We start from the raw sequence: 20,383 nt of genomic DNA on the forward strand, positions 1-20,383 counted from the left end.
GGCTTTTTCCGCAGGAGAAATTCACTCAGGTACCCAAATTTCCACCTCCTCCTCCTCCCAGGGCTGCGCCCTGCCCACCCTCCTCTAACTGCATGCCCCCACCACTCCTGGTGTCACACATGAGATGACACTGTCAGAGGGGAGCAAAGAACCCCCTGCCCACAAGGATCTTATCTCTGGGCACCAAAGGAGGGGTGGCTTATCCTTTATCTCCCAAAACATGTGGCTGATTCCAGGATCCATCCCTGTCCTTGGGTAATATGAAAGGGCATTTGGGTGTGACACCCATGAGACAGCAGCCCTGGTCTGTAGAGGAGAGGAGCTTTTTTGTGGCTCTCCAGGCTGCCAGCTCCATCCTAAGCCAAATTAAGGACATTTTTGAGATGCAATCTGAATTTTTTGATCTCGGACAATTTTTCTTTCATCATTAAGCAAAGGCCTTAGATTTCCATGTGGCTTCTTTGCCTCTTAAAAATGTCAGCAGAGAGGATGGGAGAGGGCTGCTGAGAACAAGACATCAAAGACTGACCACTTTGCCAGCTTTGCTTCAAAAGCCATTTTTGAGACCTCCAGCTAAATATCCATCTGGAAAAGCAGTCAGACTTGGTGCATTTACAGAACTGCAAGAAAAACCCAAATGACTTGTTCCCAATGCCCTTCCCCCACAGTCTGGCCAGAGCATCCCCTTCCCACCCACATTAGAACCCTGAGGGTCCCCATATCCCATATCCCTGTATCCCTGCCCCATCCCAGCACCCACCTCCTGCCTCTCATGCCTCAGACTTGGGAGATACTCACTAAATAAAGAGGACACTATAGGCAGCCACGACCAGTCCAGCTGTCCAACACACTGCCATGGCCCCGCTGCCCACCACGGCCCCCTTGTCACAGATCTTGGTTGTGGGTGGTGCCATGAAAGAGGAGGTGCTAGCGCTTGTTGTCTCTGCAAGAAAGGAGAGTGGGTGGTGAGGAGGGCTGGGATGCCCTGGGATTCATCCCAGAGGAGCAGCCCTGCTCTGGTGTGGATTGGACCTGGCTCCAAATTGCCCTTTTCAGTGCTATACCACACTAGGGCTGAGGTAGAGGGTTGGGATGATTCAAGGGATAGTGTGATCCATGAGATTTCCCTGGCTGTGATGGTGCACCTACTGCTTGGAGATGTTTCTGCCATCAGGCTGAGCTGGGCATCCTTCTCATCCCCATCCCGACCAGCTGAGCCACTCCATGCACCAGGTCTGTGGGAATCTTAGCTAGGAAGTCACAATGAGCCTCTAGTGCTCAGCTGAGAGCATCCCTCACCCAGAGGACACGCCACACACAGCAGCCTGTGTCTGCTGGGCTGGCTCACAAGGTTTGTCCTGCTTTGTCCTGAACCGGATGGATTGTCTGTGCCTGCAGAGGGTGCAGGATTGCAGGGAGTGCTTGGATGAGCAGTCAGGCAGAGGCAGCTTTGGCCACATCCAGATGGCCCCAGCATGTCCAGGCCAGACTGTCTGGGCTGATGCTGGGGACCACAGAGTTTGTCTCAGCATCTCTCAGACTCCACTGAGGCGTCACAGCGGGGCTCAGCGTTGGAGCTGGGGTGTCCCACATCAGCCCTACCTGGCTGCAGCAGGCACACAGGGATGGGTGTGTGAGGGACACTCGTGTGCCTGCACAGGGCAGGTGACACTGACAGGACATTTGTATTTAGCACAACACAGGTGGGAATGGAAGCAAAACCAAAACCCTGACAGTAGCGGTGCTGCAAAGTGCTCCTGCACTCCTTGTGGGGCTTTATCCACCTGGGAATGGTGGTGGGGGCTGTAAATCCCTGCTGCTGCCTGAATATCCAGGTGCTCTACCAGGTGCTGTTTTGAAAAGGGGGATTTTTCTGCACAAAAGCCAAGGAAACCAGTGCAGGGTCTGCTCCATCCTTTCTGGGAAACAGATAACACCCATTTGGACAGAGTCCCAGCTCTTTCCTAGAAACAGAGACTTGGTGTTAACTTGGTGGCTTTTATTTTGAATTGGCATCCCTTTGAGCCATTGTGAGGGGGCAGGGGTGTGGAGGGGGTAGGACTGGAGAGGGGAGGGAGGGCTGGAGGGAGACAACACTCCAGGGAACAACAACCACAACAACCACAACAACCACAACAAAAACAACAACCACAACAACAACAACAACAATAATACAATGGCTAGCCTCATTGTCCTGCCCCAAGTATCCCGGTGAGAAGGATGCTGGACCCAGATGAGCTGAGTCAGCATCCTTCAGGCCATGGTTGCACCTGCTGACAAGGCCACAGGAGGGGGCAAAGTGCAGGCTATTCTTTGCTGTGGGCAAAACTTGCATGGAGCAAGAGGAGATCCCTCAGCCCGGAGTTCTGTGTTCCTCCTGTTTGTACTGGGAGGAGGCTCTTACCTGTGATCTGGGCCTCCGTGGTGAGATGCTTGGGCTCCTCTGTCCAGGGGGTGGCATGAACAGCCACGCTCCAGTCACTCCACGTGCCGATGTCGTTGTCTTTGGCTGCCACCTGGATGATGTATTCCTTGCCAGCGTAAGCATCCGTGATGGTGTGTGATGTCCCGTCCGACAGCTCGACCTGAGGGCAGCAGAGGGGACAGGAGGGCAGTCAGAGGGGTCCCTGGGAGGTGTAAGGCAATTTAGCTCGGCTAAAAGATGATAACAAGGCTTTTGCACAACTTTTGGAAATACTGAAGCTTTGTGGGCAGAGGCACAAACCCAGGACAGGGAGGGAAGTGGAGGGAGATGCTCCAGCTGCAACTCCACTAAAGGTTTAAAGACCTGGTTCCACTCCCAAACTCACGGCGTCAGAGTGGAGCAGCTTCCTCTAGAGGTCACCAGAAACTAGCAGATGTGAGTGTGGGCTCCTCGGACACGCCAGGGCAGAGCTGGGAGCTGGATATTGCAGGCAGTGGCTGCGATGTGCAGCGCGCTTTCAGGGCACCGCTGCCAGTGCTGGGAGGAGGCTTCCCCACCAGCAGCACCGCTGGCCAGCCTGCTGGCATCCCGTTGTTTTGGCTTGCATCTCTCCAGCTGGGCCCTTGGACAAGTATCAAGTTATGATCGATGGTTTCTTCCTAGAAACCATTCCCTGCTCTGCCCCATTGTCACTGCTGTCTGAGCCGTAGAAGACCCTGCTGTCCTTCGTGCTGCAAAGTGCAATGGTTTAACCCCATTTAACCTTCCGAGGGATCTCTGATCCATCTGGAGCTTGGCTCCAGGACAGAGGGATGCAGGTGCTCAGCAGAAATGCACCCTGATGGCACCAACCCCAGTGAGCAAACACACATGCCTGATAGAGGAGGAGGGCTCAGCACCCAAGGCACCAGGGCAGGAGTATCTGGAGAGGCTGGGTGGGATATTGCCCCCCAGCCCATCTCTGAGACCAAGGAACCAACATGCTGCCCACTTGAGTACCCCCCTGTGCTGCTGCTGTGCGTGGTTTGGGGGGCACACAGGGCATCTCTTGCCCAGACACATTCCTAATAAAGATGCTGCAGGATGAGGGGTGGTGTGGGACTGACACAGCCCAGCTGTGAGCAACTGTGCCCAGCCAGGGGCTCGAGCAGGGCAAGCATCACGTCATGGGTGGGGGCAGCTCCATGGTGCTACACGTGTGGGCTCCTCCACACGTCCCCAGCCAGCCAGGAGAAGGGAGGTCAGGCACAGAATCACACTGTCCTGGGCAGCACCAACAGCTCAATGACAGGAGGAAGATCCAAACTTTTGCCTAGTCAGAAAGGGAGGAGGGGAGGAAGGGAGGGCTGCACCATTGGGGTGCCCAGGAGGTACCTGGGCACCTGTGGGATGAGGCTGCCCTGGCAGCATGGCTGTCCACACACAAGGGATGTGTGCACACCAGATGGGCAGCGCCATCACCCCACAGCTTGCAGGAGTACCTCAAAGGCAGGAGCCCACCCTGAGAAAGAACTAGCCCTTCTCCAGTCCCTTCTGTGCAGCACATGTGACAGCCCAGCACAGATGCAATCCCTTTGGCATGAGAGCTGCAGCCCCCTCCAGGCTTTTACTGTCACTCTGGGGAATTCCTAACAGGAGGAGGGGCATTTTTGCTTTCTTGCTCCAAGTGAAAGCCTTTCCTTTCCTATTCCCACTTCCAGCCTTCTGTCCAGAACATATCAGAGCACTTGGGTTCTGCAATCCCAGCTGCTCCTGCCGCCTGACCTGAGCCCCACATCTGGAGCACATCTGGATGCAGGATTGACTCCACCGGGAGCCCAGGCACCTCGGGGTGGGTAGGCAGGGGACCCACCAGGTTGTGAATCATCTGGTGTGCTAGGCAGGGCACCTCCCTGCAGTGTAGTGGCACAGTGAGGCTCTCTGTGCCACCCAGACCTTGGGGGCTCTTAGGTGGCACCCGCCAGTGTGGATGGCAACGCCAAGGGAATCAAGTTAAATTAACTCCTAACGATAATTAAATGAAATGAAACCTCACAGCATGAGCTGCCCTGCTGACTTGACTTGCTCAGTGCTGGGGTATGGCTTGGAATTGGAGAATGGGGACAGGGGTCTGAAGGATGCTGGGCTTATCCAGCTGATGTATGACTCTGTCCAGGACTTCCAGCATGCTCTGAACCCCTGACTCCTCCCTGGGACCTGCACCAAGCAGGCTGCAGGCAGGCCAGCCCTACTAAGGTCCTGGTGACCTGCCCAGGCTGCTTTCCCATCAGGAGCATTTTCCCCATCCCAAGATTCCTCCCAGCTTTTCCTTGGGAGCAGTTCCTGCCTCTTCCCACCCACAACCAACCAGCAGCTGTGTTTGTAGGTGGGGTGTCACAGGCACCATGGGGTTAAATCTGTGCCTTGCCTGGGCAGGGGGATGTCCCCCCAGGACCCACACCTTCCTTGTAGGACCTGGGAGGATGTTGCCCTAAGCTCTGCATTGCACAGCAGTTAAAGAGAGAAAGCATGGATGGTATCATCCATCTCTTCCCACACAAACAGCCTCTGGATGCAGAACTTCTGAGCTGGGCAGCCACATTTGCTGGATACATCCAGCATTTGTCATGGTGGGGAGAAAGCCACCGGGTGGGTGCCCATGACCCAACACAGAAATGCCACCACAAACGGGAAAGCACAGAGAGAGACAGAACTGGGGGAAGACACACTGAGGAGGCTGTGGGGGGACGGGTGGACACACAGCATCAAAGGCAGAGGGAGAAATTCCTTAATCCATGTCGTCGCCACACAGAGACAAAAGTTGGAGGAAGGCTGTGCATGGTAATTTTTTTGGCCAGGGTGGGGGTTTGTGTGTCGCTGCCTGCCTTTGTGCACCTGCCAAAAGTCACTCTGACTGGCTGTGAAGTGCTGCCCAGATTAATGAGGGATCAGTAGCCAGTGCAATGCAGAGCCATTAGCATTGCAAAAAAATAAAAAAAAAAAAAGAGAAGAAAGAAAAATAAAAGACAGAGAGAGAGGAGAGAAAGAGAGAGGAGAGAGAAATGAAAAAAAGCAAAAAAGCCCTTGAATCTAAGTAATTCAGATGACAGCTTGCTGAGGACAGCGTGGGCTGGGATCCCATTCCCTGCCATGGTCACATACCCCCACATTCCTGCCTGGAAAGATTACAGAGCTGCTGAGTGCCCACCCACAGCCCCAAGTGCCAGGATGAGCACAAGGGCCAGCGCCACATTGATGGGATGCAGACAGACTCTTAGGGCAGGCTGAGGGGAGGACTGCATGCCACTTGGCTTTCCCCCGTCCATGCTGGTCCCCCCTGCACAGGCTGGGGGCCTGGGGACAGCAGCCATACACACTCCAACACCCATGCCTGCCCTCCTTCCACACTGCTGTCCCTGTCTCAGTGCTCAGCACAGCAGGAGTTAGGGAAGCCATTATCCCCCATGAGCTCCCCTCATCCTGCTCCCAAGGCCCCGTTCCCACCCAGGCTCTGCTCCTGGTGCAGGGTGACCAGGCAGCAATTGGTGGTAAGCAGGGTGATGCTTGGGCAGGTCTGAAGCCCAGATGGCCTTTGGAAGGGGATAGGGAAGGGAGGCAGGGAAGAGAACCCCACCCTCCTCTGCCCCGACAGGTGGGCTGGGGGCTGGTGTGTGTTGAAAGCAGGTGCAGGGAAGAAGGGGGGATCAGATGCCTCCTTTTCTGCATCCCACATGAAAATGTGTTTGCTGGCTCCCCTGTGGTGGCAGTGGCTCTGTTTCCCATTCCTTGACAGCTCCTGCTGTCCAGTGCAGCTCCTGCAGTGGGAAGGGAGTGCTCCACTGGCAGTATGGGGATGAGGATGGCACCCCTCTGTCCCAAGGCAGGGATGCACTCTCTCTATGTGTGTGACACCTGTCCCAGGTGCTGTATCCAGCCTAGATGAGTCTGCCTTCCCCACAATAAAAGGACCACCCTCCCTGGCTATTGTAAGGTGAAGCTGGTGTGGTCACACAGCCTTTCCTACCCACAGCACTCGTGGGAAGAAACCCCTTCTAAGAGCACAACCTGGCACTGCCAAACATCTGGCATCCTTGCAACTCCTCCTCCTGGATGCTACTCGAGTTATGCTGGATGATGGGGGAAATTGGAACTGGGGTAGGGACGGGACACAGAGTGAGCTCTATTTCACAGCCCCTTTCCCCACAGCAAGGGCCAGATCCTGCCACTGGGCTGCAATGAGCTGTGCAGGGACTCAGCCACACAAACAACTGCTGTTTCAGGTGCCTTCAGTCCCTGCAAGTGCAGGGGGTTCCCAGCAGGAATTCCACCTGTCCTGGGGAACAAGATAAACCAAAAGCAGGAGCAATCTTAAGCAAACTCCCCTGCCACTGGGAAGCTCAGGAGGGTCACTGCAAATCGCCAGTGCAGCTTGAGAAAAGATGTCGCCACGTGGAAAAGAAATATTTTGCTTTTTCCCTTTGAAAGACATGCCTGGAGAGCAAATATGAATGACAGTGATCACTAACAAAGATGCCCCCAGATACCTCCTCCTTCTGCAGAGCTGCAAGAATCAGTCAGTATAACCCCAGACAAATCTTCCTACCTGGACTCTGGGATCACTGAAGGTTGGGAAAAGTGAACGACCCCCTCTTATTCTCTGCCAACCATGTAATGGAAGAGCCACTTTAGCAGGGTCTGAGCTGTGCTCTCTGCTGTCAGCTGTGGTGCTGCACAGAGCCCAGCCCTGCTGTTTTGGAGGGTTTTGGAGGATGAGCTATCACAGGGCTCCTCTGCAGCCTGGGCTGTGCCACACCAGATGCAGCTGAGCGGATCCTTCTGGCTCAAAATAAAGACCATCTTTGAAAGCAGGGGCTGTTACAGGAAAACAAGCTAACAGGAAACTTTCTCCAGATGTGCTGGCCTCCTCCTGCCAAGTGACAACTGTCAGAAGTCACTTTTGCTCGTGGCTCTGGGGAAGATGGGATCAGGGATGCTGAGGGCACTCAGCAGCAGCTCTAACCTGGCTGGCACTGGTATAGGCTGCCTGCAGATGCCTTCACCATGCTGATATGGCTGAAAGCAGCTTGTGCAAGGCCATGGCAGAGCACAGATACCTGCCCAGTGTGGTCTGCATGTCGGCATGCAGGGAAAGTTAGGCTTGCCAGCACCTTCCTACCTGCTTGTGGCTGTGTGAGTCTGCAGGTGAGGACATGCACGTGTGAGTGTGCTCTGCTGCACTGTGGGACCCTCACAGCTGTCAGGTGCTCAGTGCTTTTAGGTCACCAGCAGCTCCCAAGGGGACTGAGAGCACCCAGGCAATGCCAGCCAAGGGTCCTGAACCTGCTCTGTCCCAGAAAACATGATTTCTGGGCATTTCCCACCCCCGTCCTCCTGTGAGAAAATCTCTGCTCCAGCCCTGCCTGCCCCACACTGAGCTGCGAGTGACACTATTACAGCCTAAATGTTTTGCTCCCACTTATTAATTCTTTGGATTTCTCCCCCCCCCCTTCTTTTCTTCTTTTTTAATCACTGACTTTGCAGCCGGGAGGGGAAGGGAGAGAAATGCTGCAATAAAAGCTACCAGGCGTGAAGTTGTAACCCAGCTTGCTCAGGGTGACCTCCCTGCCAAGACTGCCTTGCAAAGAGGGGGAGTGCAGGCCAAGCAGCAGAGGCACAGGGGGATGCAAATGGGCACAAGGAGGCACTCCTGCTGCAAAGTGACATTGCCACCGTGCCGGCGGGGACGCTGCTGTGGCAGGCAGTGGCACTAATTGCCTTCCTACCCAGCTTGCTCCATCCCTCTCCTTGCCCATCACAGACGGGATATATGCATTAGCTCACACTTTCAGGCTGTTTCAGGCTGCTCCAAGGCAGGAACTTCCAGAGACAGCATGTAAGATTCACCTCTCTGATGAAAAAATGTCGCTTTGCCCTGGGAGACAAGCCTGAGCCCACCCCGGCAGCCACTTCCAACAGGGATGAGGGAGGTCAGTCTAGGGGACAATGCCATGCTTGCACCAACAAACCCAACACTAAGTATTTGGCAATGCCCACAAACTTTTCATTCCTGCTCCCAAAACCCCATCATTTAACTGCATCAGAGCAGGCACAGATGTCTGCGTGGGGTTTTTGGGTTTTTTTTGCCCCAGCTCCTAAAATCCTGTGATGGTGGGAGCAATTCTGCTTGCACTTCCAGAGAAGGATGCTTCCAGCCTTTGCAAATGCTCACGAACATGGCCCTAATGCTTCCAACACAGAGAGGAAGGAGGGAACTCAACCACATTATTAGCTTTAAATATCTCATGACCTTTTCCTGCAAATCTCAAGATCTGAGGTGCATCCCGCCTCACAGTTCGTTAACATTTCATGTTGTCAGCGCGGCCAATGGGTTCAATTAGACTTCAGGACGGCATCTGCAAATTGCTGGCAACCCACAGTAGGAAATCCTCCCTCGGTCTGGCCACCAGCTCTGACGCTGCACAAGAAATACCGTCTTGAGCCCTGCCACATTCCTGGGATGTGCATCGAGCTGGCAAGCGCTCAGCGCACGTGATCTCCCTCTAAAAACGGCGAAAAGAGGGGATGCGGCTCCGCAAAACGCCATGGGAAGGGAGCGAGATGGGCGCAAGGCCTGCCCGTGGCTCCCCGGAGATGCCCGGGATGGTGTCAGGCCCCCCGGCCGCGCAGGGGTGAGCGTGCAGATGTGCGCGCAGGGAGATGGCATGTGCGAGCACTGCTGCTGCTGCTGCTGCTGCTGCTGCGAGTTAACTGAGGGAGCCTGTAAAACCAGAAACAGGCTATTAGTGATCCATTAGGAAAGGGTATCCAGTTCCAGCCTAGGTAAGCCATTAGAGGAACATCTGAGAGCATTAGGAGAGCTCGCTTGGGGCCAAGATGGGGCTATAAAACAGAAGAGGAAACCACGCTAATCTGGCTTGAATTACAAACTTAAAAGCGGGAGAAAAATAAAGGATACCCTAAACATTTAATGTTTTATATTTAGGAGACAGAAGGGGAGATTTTGCCAAAAGGAGAGAATAAAAAACCTGTTTAGGCTACAAATATCCATCTCTCTTCTGGCAGCAGAGAAACCACTAGCCCCTCTTACAGAAAGGGAGGAGTGTGATTTTAAAGTTGCTTGAGTTTCAGAGTGAGCTCAGTGCTGGTGGGGTGGAGGGGAATTTTGGGCCACACGATGTGGCACGATGTGACATGGCTGCATCCCCAACAGCTACGAAATGCTTGTGCCCAGGTTCAAGGGAGCTACTGTGAGGTGGCACATGCTTCACTGCATGCCCATGTGAGAACTCATCATCATCATCCCTCCATGATAGTAATTCCCAGAGCACATCACTGTAATTCCCAGAGCAAACTGCAACATGAGAGCTGCTAAGTGGAAAGGTGCTGCTGAGCAGGGGAAAGGGACTGCAAATGGCATGCTGGGGCTCAAATCCAATTTGCAAAGCACTGGGCAGGTGACAAGGGTGTTCTCCCCACCGCTGTGTCAGCCCCAGAGATTGCTTCATGGAGTGGGGTGCTTGGGCCAGGCACCACTGGACTTTCTCTGGAGCAGGCAAACTGCATTTCTGGCCAGCTCACACTGTGGCAGTCTCGATAAGATCCACTGCTCCCGCCACGGATGGCTTCATCTTCTGGTGCCAAGCCCTGGCATTATTAAAATCCTGAAAGGAAGAGCCTGGAAGAAAGCAGACGCTGATTGAATCAGGCCCTATGGTATTCGACAGCTCGACATCCATCTGATCCTATTAGTGCTCATTGGGTCCTGCCTGCCGAGGTGCTGTGCATAAATCAGACCCTGCAAAGATAACGGGAGGTGGAGAGGTGAAAGAGAAGCTGCTTCTTCTGCCAAGAAACACCACGTGTGAGCAGGGCCTGCATGGATATTCTGTCTCTGGGCAGCCTTGGATGCTCCTTTGTGGGAGCATCCTTCCCACAGTGCTGCCAAGTACATGCTAAAAACCCAGAGCAGAGGTGGGCTGCCATGAGGAGGCAGGGACAGGGCTCAGCCTGTGGACCCTGGGCAGACAGTGACGTGCCAGAACATGAGGTTACCCAACTGCTGTTTGCTGGCAGGGACATCTTCTCTCCCTGCTGAGCTCCAAACTGCCCCATTGTCAGTGTGCAGGTTGTGTGGGCATAAAAAGCAAGGACTTCTCTGTGCCAGCTGCCAGTGGGGACAGCAAGAGCCAAGGTGGGGGGCAGCTCGTGGCAAGAGACTTGCACCTCCATGAGAATTAAGACACCTCCATGCAAGCATCACATGTGTGACCACCTCATCCTTTCTCAGGGCACTCATCCCTTTGAGCTGAGACCCAACACCAGCACTGCAGGGCAAGAGGGACACATGAGCAAGACTTGGACCTACCAAACCGTGTCCTTCCCTCTTCTGTCTCGATTTGGGGGGACAGGGACACTCTCCAAAATAATAAGAAGGCAAAAAAAGAGTGCAGGGAGGCTTGGGCATGCTCCCAGCATGATGGCATCGGTGGGGTTAATTTTGGGTACAAACACCTGCATTTACAGGGTGCTCAGCTGGGCTAAGCAGGTTGAACGTACCAGTGGGGTCTGGGGTCAGAGCAGCTCCAGCTGCTGCAGCACTGCCTTTCCCTGGTGTTTGGGAAACGATTGAATTAGGCTTTGCAAATAATTCATCTGATGAATAGCGGCAGTTTTCCTCAAATCATCCACAAATCAAATTTTTCATTAACCAGCCAGCAGGGTAGGGAGTCAGAAAACAAGGCTGGCACCTCACTCACTGAATGCTTGCACTTGCTCACTGAGCAAATTATTCCCCAAACACTCTTCTCCATCAGTCAGTGATGAGGAACATGTCTTTTGCAAGAGGATATTGATTAAAAGCTGCGCCCAGGACTGCTGCACCTTCCCGAAATGCTGGGAAATGAAACCCTTCCCAGCCATCCTTGTACCCACCAGGAGAGGGTCTCTCTGCACCTCAGGGTGCTTTTACATAGAAGAAGTTACATTTTTACTGCCCAAAACCTGCCTTTACCAACAAGGATGGCCCTGCCACCAGTGTCACCGACACCTCCATGAATTTCCCACTGTCATTGCCTGCCTGAGGGCACTGATGGAGAGGCCACAGCATCCCCTCAGGGCTCTGCCAGAGGGGACTGGCATGGCTTGATTCTGCAGTTATGGTACCCCACACCCAGAGATGGAGGGACCAGCCACTCCGAGGGTGCTGAGGTAGGAGGTAGCTCGGTGGCTACCCCAACATTTTTGGGTGCAAACCAGAGTATTTGGCTGTCGCAGGGTAAAACCATCAGCTTTTTCCACCACAGTTGCGCACCTTGGGAAAAAAACAGTGTTATGTTTGGCAGTTCCCACTAAATTTTCCCCTTTTTATACAGATTGTACAGTTTGAGCATTCCTTCCCCAGATGAAAAGAAATACCTACAAAAAACTAATAGCCAATCTCTACCAATGCTTTCTAACCCCTCTGGATGCTCCACAGATGCTCTCCCACTACTAGGAGAGAAGCAAAGGGCAAAGAGGCAAGCAGGAAAACCCTCTCATTTTCAGAGCCATCATCAAATACTGCAATTTGAAACACAACCCGTGGTGCTGCCTCAATAAAAAATCCAAGCAAAGGGAAAAAGTCACCAAGACACCTCACAGAGCCACGAGCAAAGACTCCCATCCACTCTTCCAACATTCCTCTCCCCAGGAAGTGCTGGCTGGAAGAAAATCCCACTTGGCTCTTTGATGCAGGTGCCCAGGGACCCAGTCATGCCTCTTATTTCACTTTTGGTTTTTTTAGCAAAATCCTTTATCGAGCAAAGCACCTAACTGGCTTTCAGCTGGCCCAGCTTGGGCACAGAAGGGATGCTAGATGAACTATGCCAGAGCAGCAGCACCTCCTCTCCAGCCACAGAATGCATTCCTACCCAACTTGAGCATAAAAGCAGCACACAGAGGTTTTAAAAAAAAAAAAAACCAAAAAAAACCCCGTTTGTTATCTTACTGCAGTAACAAATGAAATCTGTCCTCCAGGCTACCAAGGATTTCACTGACTATTTTTTTTAAAGAAACAAGAAATAAAAGTAAGAAATACGATAACATCTCAGCAATTGCTCGATGACTGTGCTCTGAGTTATGGTGAGCGGTATTTTATCTCCAGTTCAAAATCTAAATGTGGCAGAGGCACATTTAAATGTGGTGACATTTATACTTTAAATGCCTTTTACGTCTCGTTGGCAAGTTTTATACAGAACATATGTATGGAAAGTAGATAGGGGCCATGGATGAAAATGTGGAGCAGGGAGAGGCTGCAGAGCCATTTGTAGGCAGAGTGTGAGCCACAAAAAAGGTGGAGAGGAAGAGAAAAGCAATGAGAAAGAGAAGGAGAGGAACAGGCTCCACGTTGCCTGAGCAGTAAATACACATATTTTTTGTCCCTGAACCCTTTTTTGCCATGCAGCTTGTTCAGCAGCTCGTCCCTGTCCCTCACATGCCAGGCAGTGCAGGGTCACTCACGTGTTGCCACTGGTCCAGGATGAGGGGCCGGTACCGCAGGAAGAACTTCAGTGGGAAGGACTCAGGGTCAGGCCATGATGAGGGGTTTTGCCATGACACCTCCAGTCTTCGAGGGTTATTGGGCACAGGTTTGGCCACCACACTCTCCGGAGGGTCTGGTTTTACTGTAAGAGAAGAAAAAAGGGGGATTGGCAAAGCTTTGCATGTGGCTTTCTCCCTTTACACCCCCTGGCAAAGCTGGCTGGTTTTGCACCACGTGCTTTCCAAGAGAAGCAGCCAACATGCATCCTTTCCCCAAACTAATTAGATGCAAATCACTTTTTGCTGTCCAGGTCAGCTGTATGGCTGTCCTGGCTCAAAATACCACCACCAAGGAGGTGACAGCACTGGAGACACATGGAAACAACCAGGCCAGGGCAGAGAGCGTCCTTCCTACACAGGGCTAATTGGATCAGGATGAGGAGCCCACCAAGCCAAAATCTTGCACTTTCCTTGCAACTGCTGTGAGTTGTGATTTCTGTGAGTCTGACACACATTCAAGCCTCACAATAATGTGGCAGAGTTTGGCCCCTGAGCTCAGGGCTGGGGTTTTGAGGATTCAAAGCATTGGCACATTGTATTTACTAAAAGAGAAGGATTGCCCTGGTCACCTTCCAACCCAGCTCTCTCTCTCTCTCACTGCCCTGTTCTGCTTTTGGGATATGGGGATATTTTCTTGCTACCTGCCATGTATTTCAGGTGAATATTAATTGGCTGTGAGCTATGCAACGTGCTTTGATGTTGCAGCTACTTCCAGAGTGCCGGAAGCTCATCCCAGACAGGCTGTGATGGATGTCGCTGCCTGTTGCAGAGCAGTCCGTGCTCCTTGCCAAGGGTTTGATCAAATCCTGACAGCTCGAACTCCCAATTGCAACAGCAAAGCTAAAAAATTTGTGTACGCCCATGCTTATCCTTTAATCATGGTCAGGAAGGAGCTGGACACATGGAGCTAGGCACACAGCTGTGCCAGAGGTGGATGAGGGCTCTCTGTGCACTCCAAAAATAGCAATGCACATGAGTGTTCCTGTCCTGCGAAGGCCCTTAAGCCCCTTCCAAGTCCACACGCAGGCAAATGGATCCCTCCTGACCTGAAAATTTCTGGATTGAACAATGGTCCCCGGGCTCTGAGCAGAAGCCTGTCAAGATGTCAGCATCAAACTCCCCTCCCCAGGATGGGGGAGGGATGGTGGGGCTGTGGGCAGCCCCCTTCTGCCCGGCAGAGCTCCTGCCCTGCAGTCAGGTCTTCTCCATGCTGTCCCACCTGCAGTGGGTGGGCAGTGATGCCCTCACAGGGGTTTGCTTACCCTGAGAGAGGAAGGAGGTGGTGGTGAGTGAGCTGCTCCCTCATCACCCAAGCCTGCCTGCAGCCCTGCCCAGTGTGTGAAAGGCATCTTTCCCTCACTCAAATGAGACCAGGTGCTGATGTCTGGCCAGTCTGGGGCAAGTGCAGTCACACGTGAGCTGCTTGCTGCCACCCCTGCTCCAGAATGATGGTGGCATTGCAGCAACTGTCCCTGCACTGCCTCCGCTTGCCCCTCTCAGGAGAAACCAGCCTGTGATGCTTTGGGAACTCAGTTCCTTGTCTGCAGGTGAGGCAGAGAGGGTGCTGAAGTGAAGCCACAGCCCAGCTACCTCAATGGGACCTGTTTCCCCTGAGACATGGCCCACCACTACCTCTGTCTCCCCAGCCTCCTCTTGCTCAGCACCTGGGCACACACCCTGCTGTGTGCGTGCCATCACCACCATCATCTTCACCACCACCTGGCTTTCACCACCTTCCCTCTGTCACAGTGAGTGCCAGCAGGGCTGGACAGCTTCCTCCTTCCCAATGTCATTTCAGGCTCAGAGGCTGCTCCCAGAGACTCTGGCAAGGTCTGGCCAGCTGGTGAGCCTGACCACAGTGCCCAGTGCCCCCTCCCAGCTCCCACAGGCTCCTCTCTGTGGCAGGACAGGGCGCAATTTTCCATTTACAGCTTTATCCTCGGCAGCAGGAACGCTTCTCTGGGGCTGTGCTGTGCTGAGCTACTCCAGATGGCTCTGCAATTCCTCTGCTCACTCCGAATCCCAGGGCTGGGGCTGGACATCAGCTTCCATCGACAGGGACTTGGAGTCCAAACACATACGGAAAAGTATAAATCCAGCATTGGCTCAGCAGGATGGGTTTGCAAAACAAAAGTCTGTTTGGCTGAACGAATGCAGATGACTGTGAACTGCAGCTCTGCAGCGAGGAGGTGGGAAGGAAAGTGCTGGGCTAGGGATGGATGCAATGGATACTCCCTGGGGTAATGCAGGGGGCCTGGCCCTGGTTTTTAGCATGCCAGCCTGAAGGCATGATTAAATTCAGTTGGGCACAGCAAATGTGCTTGGGCAGCAATGAGAAATACTACTGTGACCGCTAAAGGAAGCCAGGAAAAAAAGTGCCCTGAGGCTGAGGTGGGAGTCACCTGCCCATTTTGCAGGGATGTGATGCCTAGCCTCTCTCCTGTGAGTTGGACACTGTTGCTGGTGCACAGAGGAAGGCTGCCCTGGCTGCAGTTTCATGTTCCCAGCTGCTATTCAAACAGCTCAGCAGATAAACAGGAAAACCAAAAGTCTCTGGTACCTCCTCATGTGTCCCTCCATCCCCAGGATTCCTGCCCAGGCTAAAGAGCACAGCAGGACCAATCCCTCCCAAGTCACAAAGCCAAAACTGTTCCTGCCATGTCCTTCCAAGGCAGCAGGGACACAACAGCCAGGAGAGGGGCCTATACCTCTGGCAGCCAGTCCAGAGAGGACAAACCTATATCTCTTAGGACAGACCTCATCCTGCTGTGCTCATCACGGGAAACACCTGGACTGGTCCCACGGGGGCAGCTGAGGAGGGAGGGGAGACAGGCTGTGTCCAGCTTTCTGATTTCTGTATGACCTTGAAGGAGTCCTTTATACCCTGCAGACAGGGACGAGTGCACCTCCTTCCCCAGCCTTTGTCTGCCTCCATTCAGCCTGCACATGGTGAGGCAGGGGCTGTCTGGCTGTACATCAGCCAGCATAATAGAGCCCTGTCCTCACTGAGGGCCTGCAGGCAGTAACGTAATAAAAGCAGTAATAGTAATAATAATAATGGATGATGGGCATTAGGCTGAGTACTGGTTAAGCGGCTATAAAACCAGATGTAATATTATCCTGCAGAGCTAAGGGAGCATCATCAGACATTCCTGGGAAGGCGACTTGGCCAGGAGGCTACTCACAGCTCTTCCCTCTTGGTTTTTGGCTGCTGTGTCTAAGACAGGGCTTGAAGCGCAAGAAGAGCATCAGGGAGCAGCTTCTCCTTAAGGCGCTGCACGCTCACGCCTGTTAACTGTGAGTCTTCAGCTATCCATCGCCCCTGGCTGTTGTCAGACATGTCTCAAAATGAATCTGGTGGTTCATAAAGGCAGCTGAGACCCTGTGGCATGAAGCGGCCCGTCGCCCATCCCATCTCTCCAACAAGCACTAAAATGGATCCCTTGCGGCCATTAAATATCCCCTGGCATTTTCCATGAGCAGAGGGATATTAAACTCCATGTCTTAGCCAAATGTCAGTCTAGGTAATTTAATTCTGCCTTCCTAAGTAGTATGAATTGAACTGACCTTCTGCTTAGGCAACTGTATACCTGTGTTCAGAGACTCTGAATTTCATACAGACATGGGCATCATGCAGCCTCTCCGAGATGCTCTGCATCTTCATCAGCCCAGAGCTGGAATTGGAATGATCAGATGACCTTCTCAAGGTCACACAAGGCATGGGCGGCACATTTGATGAAGGTATCCACACCTGCAAGGCTCCATCCAAGGCTGCCTTCCTCATTTTAATGCTGTGCATCCTCTCATATTTTTCCCCAGGATGGTATGAGGAGAAAGGTGCTGAGGCAGGATGCTGATGTTGCTGCATGGTGGTGCTGTCCTGGCTTTCCTGGGGAATGCAAAAAACACCTCTTGGGCTGAAACACAAGTGAGGAAGGTGTGGTTGTGTCCTAGTCGGCCAAAAATGTCCCCATGCTGTTCCAGCCATCATGAAGGAGGTGTCAGCTCCTTACACACCACCTCACTCCTCCCTGGCATCTTCCTCTGCCTCCAGGTCCTCTTCCCTACAGTCCCTTTTCCTCCTCTCTGAGGCTGGAGCCTCATGTCCGCAGGGCTCTGCAGAACCTCCTCACACTCACCTTTATTAATATTAATACTTTTGCAGAAGATGTAATTATGAAAACAATTTGCAGGAGCAAGATGAGGAAGGAGGCAGTCCGGATCTCCTACCAATAGGAGATGGGGGCCAGAGGGCCGGAAAAGCTTTTCCAGTCATCACTGAAAATGACAATGCAGAGTGACCCTTTGCAGCTGGCTGCTAATAACCAGCACGGCATGACTGCCAGCAAGGCATGGGCTCAGGACAGCAAAAGAAAGTACCAGTCATTTTCCACTCAATTAGAGACCATCTTCCCAGCGGCTGGGGGAAGGATTTTCCTCTGGCGACTTCGGGGATGGAGAAAGGAGTGAAGAAGCAAAACCAAAGGAGGTCACTCATTCCCAGGGGGTTTTTGTGCTTGCCCAGGCTGGATGGGTGGTCTGCCCCAGCAGAGGGTCTTCTCCCAGCTCAGATGGGAGGGAGAGCTGCCTGCCCTGCGCTGCTCTCTCCATGGCTTTGGGTTGCTCTGTCCCCAGCAGGGCATGAGATCGGGGCTACGCGGCTGCACTTTAACCTCCATGCAGAAGATATGATGTTTTTCTCTAGGCTAAGGGAAAAACACAGGGCAGGCTCTGACAGCCAGAGCCCAGGGATTTCTGGAGAGGCATCACACAGGTCCTGGATGACACTGTCTCTTCATTTTAGCAGGATGTGTGCAGATGTTGCAATGTTCCCACTCAGCATTTTCTCAATGAGCCAAAGTAGTGGCTTTGCCCCGAGCCATAGGTTTTCCACTCTCCATCTAGCAAAGGGAAACCCAGAAATATCTCCCAGATGAGAGCTCATCAGGCCAGCTGAGATCCCCAGAGAACCTACTGGATGCTAGATCCACACCTCCAGCACTCCCCACACAGTCCTGGATTGCAGCTGCAGAGAGGAAAGCTGGAAGAGACACTGAAGCTTCAGTGAGGACTGCAGGCAACCTGGGGCAAAACTGCCTAGCAAAATGCAGAAATGCAGTGCACTTAACACCAGGATGGCATGAGGAGAGGTTCCACTTGGGGTGGGTGGTGTTGTCAGCAGCAGCAGATGCTGTAATGATCTGCTAAGCCTGCCACTGCCTGCTTCAGCACTCTGTCACCACCCTGTCCGTGCTGCTGGTGCATGGCACCTGTACCAAATCCTGAGGAGGAGAATTTCGCAGTTGTGCAGAATATGGAGATTTTGAGGCCACTGGATACTGAAGTGGTCATGGGAGTGGGCTGGTGCAGGACATGGCCTCTCCTATCAGCACCAGCCCATCACCCCTTCCCCAAGTGCCATCCTGGAGCCAGGTGATGCCAGGTGGTGTAACCCCTCAGTGCACTGCTGAGACGTGTCCAGGCACCCTGCACCCTTCCAGGCACTTGTGCAAGAGGCAGCAACAGTAGACCCAAGCTAAGGGCTGGCCCGGGGCAGTGCTGGCCTCTGCTCACCACTCCCCCGACCTGGGCCGAGTTCAAACTGCTGCACTGGATCCAGCTTTGTGCTGGTGTTGGGATGCCCGAGGCTTGCAGCTGGGTGTGCTTCCCCAGGGGAGCTGCCCTTGTGTGCTGGATGGAGGAGCAGATGTTTAGGAAGCTAGGCAGGGCTTGGGTGGGATACAGATGTTACAAGATGGTGCCCTGAACTCCTGCAGGAGGGAATGCAAGGAACTTGGAAAATGTTGCTTAATTGCTGTCCTGGGTCAGGCAGGCTGGAGGTTACCTTCATTTTTAAGGAGTGTATCTTCCACAAACACAACAATTTCCATTTAAAGGCACCCAAGTGATTGAAATTCCACCGCTTCCCTTCTAAGCTCTCTCCCTTGTTATCAGCATTCCCAAAGCACTGATGAACACAAGCTTCAGGTATGGACCATGGCTGCAGACACATAGCAGGACAGTCCCACTCCAAAGTTATTTCCCTGCTCTGTTCAGAGCTGGTGCCTTGTTAGATATTTTTCAAGATTTGGAGTACAAAAGGGAAATCTGGTAGAGCAGTGGAGCTCCTCTTCCTGCACACCAGCACTTCCAGCTTCTCCATGCTGTGATGTGTAGCACACCAAAGGCAAAGACCAACCACTGGCTGCACTTTAGTTATTCACTTATTTGTTTTTCAGGTTCAGTAATTGCCACACGCAACCAGAAAATTGTTTTCCAGTGTATTCATGAACTCCATTCTCTCCTATTTTTCCTCTTCTTTGAGGATGTCACAGCACCAGCTGTAATCCAGCTTTGGATGGTGAAGAAAGCTCCCTGCTTTGCTTGGCAGTGTTTGGCACTGGATTGCTCAGTTCATGCCCACCCTCTGCAGTCAGGGAAGTTTCTCTGCTTTGGGTTTGGACATGGTTGGGAAGCATCCCTGTGGCACAGCCTGAGACATGGACACCCCAGCCCACAGGGCCTGCTGCTCCCTGTCCCACACTGCTGTCCTGGTGGGGCAGTGAACAGGTGCAAAAGAAGGAACAGGGATTTTAGGAGAGTATTAGGTAAGGGCTGGGGAGACTTGACTATAGGAGAGATTTATCTTGGAGACATCTATCTAAGATTGGAGACTAGAGAATGGGACATTTCAATTTCTCTTCCAATCCTAATTCCCATGACTCTGCTTCCAGCACAAATACCAAACCTCTCCTTTAGGGATCCTCTGAGGGGTAAGAATGGCAACACCATTTGGGCCTCACAATTTTCACAGCTCTCTGCCCTAATACCCGGCAGCTTTTTCCCCAGTCTCCCAAACAGGGAAGAACTCAGCAACCATGGGTGATCTGGACCACTAGGAGCGGGATCACACATGACACTGATGTGGGATCACACGTGACACCAGGCCACTGATGTGACCAGCATGGAGTCTGCCTGTGGGCATTCTGCCTGGCTCCCCCAGGATGCTCAGGCACCAGCAGGGCCCTGGGAATGGGAGGAGCACAGGGAGGAGGCCAGAGTGGCTCAGATTCCATCTCCATGGGGTCTGAGAATCCAGAATCTCCACCTGGAGAGCCAGTCCCTTCCCTGCCCCATTTTCCCAAGGGATGACAATGCAGAGCAAGCCAGCCCCAGCACCGCCTGCTGCTGCTGTGGAAGTTACCTATGGCGAACTCGTCAAAGGTGAGCGTGGTGAAGTTTTTGCCCAGAGGATTCGTGACTGTCAGCGTCACCTTGTACTTCACTGTCGAGAAGAGCTGGAGGTATCTGATGTGACACCTGTTTTTGGGAACGGCATCCTTCTCACACACCATGTCCTTTGTGCCGTGTCTGGAAAGC

General features: G+C 53.0%; 1 protein-coding gene across 1 annotated transcript in view; it reads right to left on the reverse strand.

Moving 5' to 3' along the window:
* Window positions 1–797: 797 nt before the first annotated feature.
* The window catches only part of CNTFR (ciliary neurotrophic factor receptor), a 199,180-nt gene continuing 179,594 nt past the window's right edge, over window positions 798–20,383 (reverse strand). Inside the window, exons 7-10 of the mRNA XM_054283452.1 lie at window positions 20,208–20,374; window positions 12,923–13,086; window positions 2,405–2,585; window positions 798–943 (exon numbers count right to left, since the gene is read on the reverse strand). Coding sequence (XP_054139427.1) covers window positions 798–943; window positions 2,405–2,585; window positions 12,923–13,086; window positions 20,208–20,374 — 658 coding nt within the window. The remainder of the gene's footprint in view (window positions 944–2,404; window positions 2,586–12,922; window positions 13,087–20,207; window positions 20,375–20,383) is intronic.

This window comes from Melozone crissalis, unplaced genomic scaffold (genome assembly GCF_028551555.1).
Source record: "Melozone crissalis strain CALT ecotype California unplaced genomic scaffold, PUWL_Pcris_2 ptg000036l_1, whole genome shotgun sequence".
NCBI classification, from domain to species: Eukaryota; Metazoa; Chordata; class Aves; order Passeriformes; family Passerellidae; genus Melozone; species Melozone crissalis.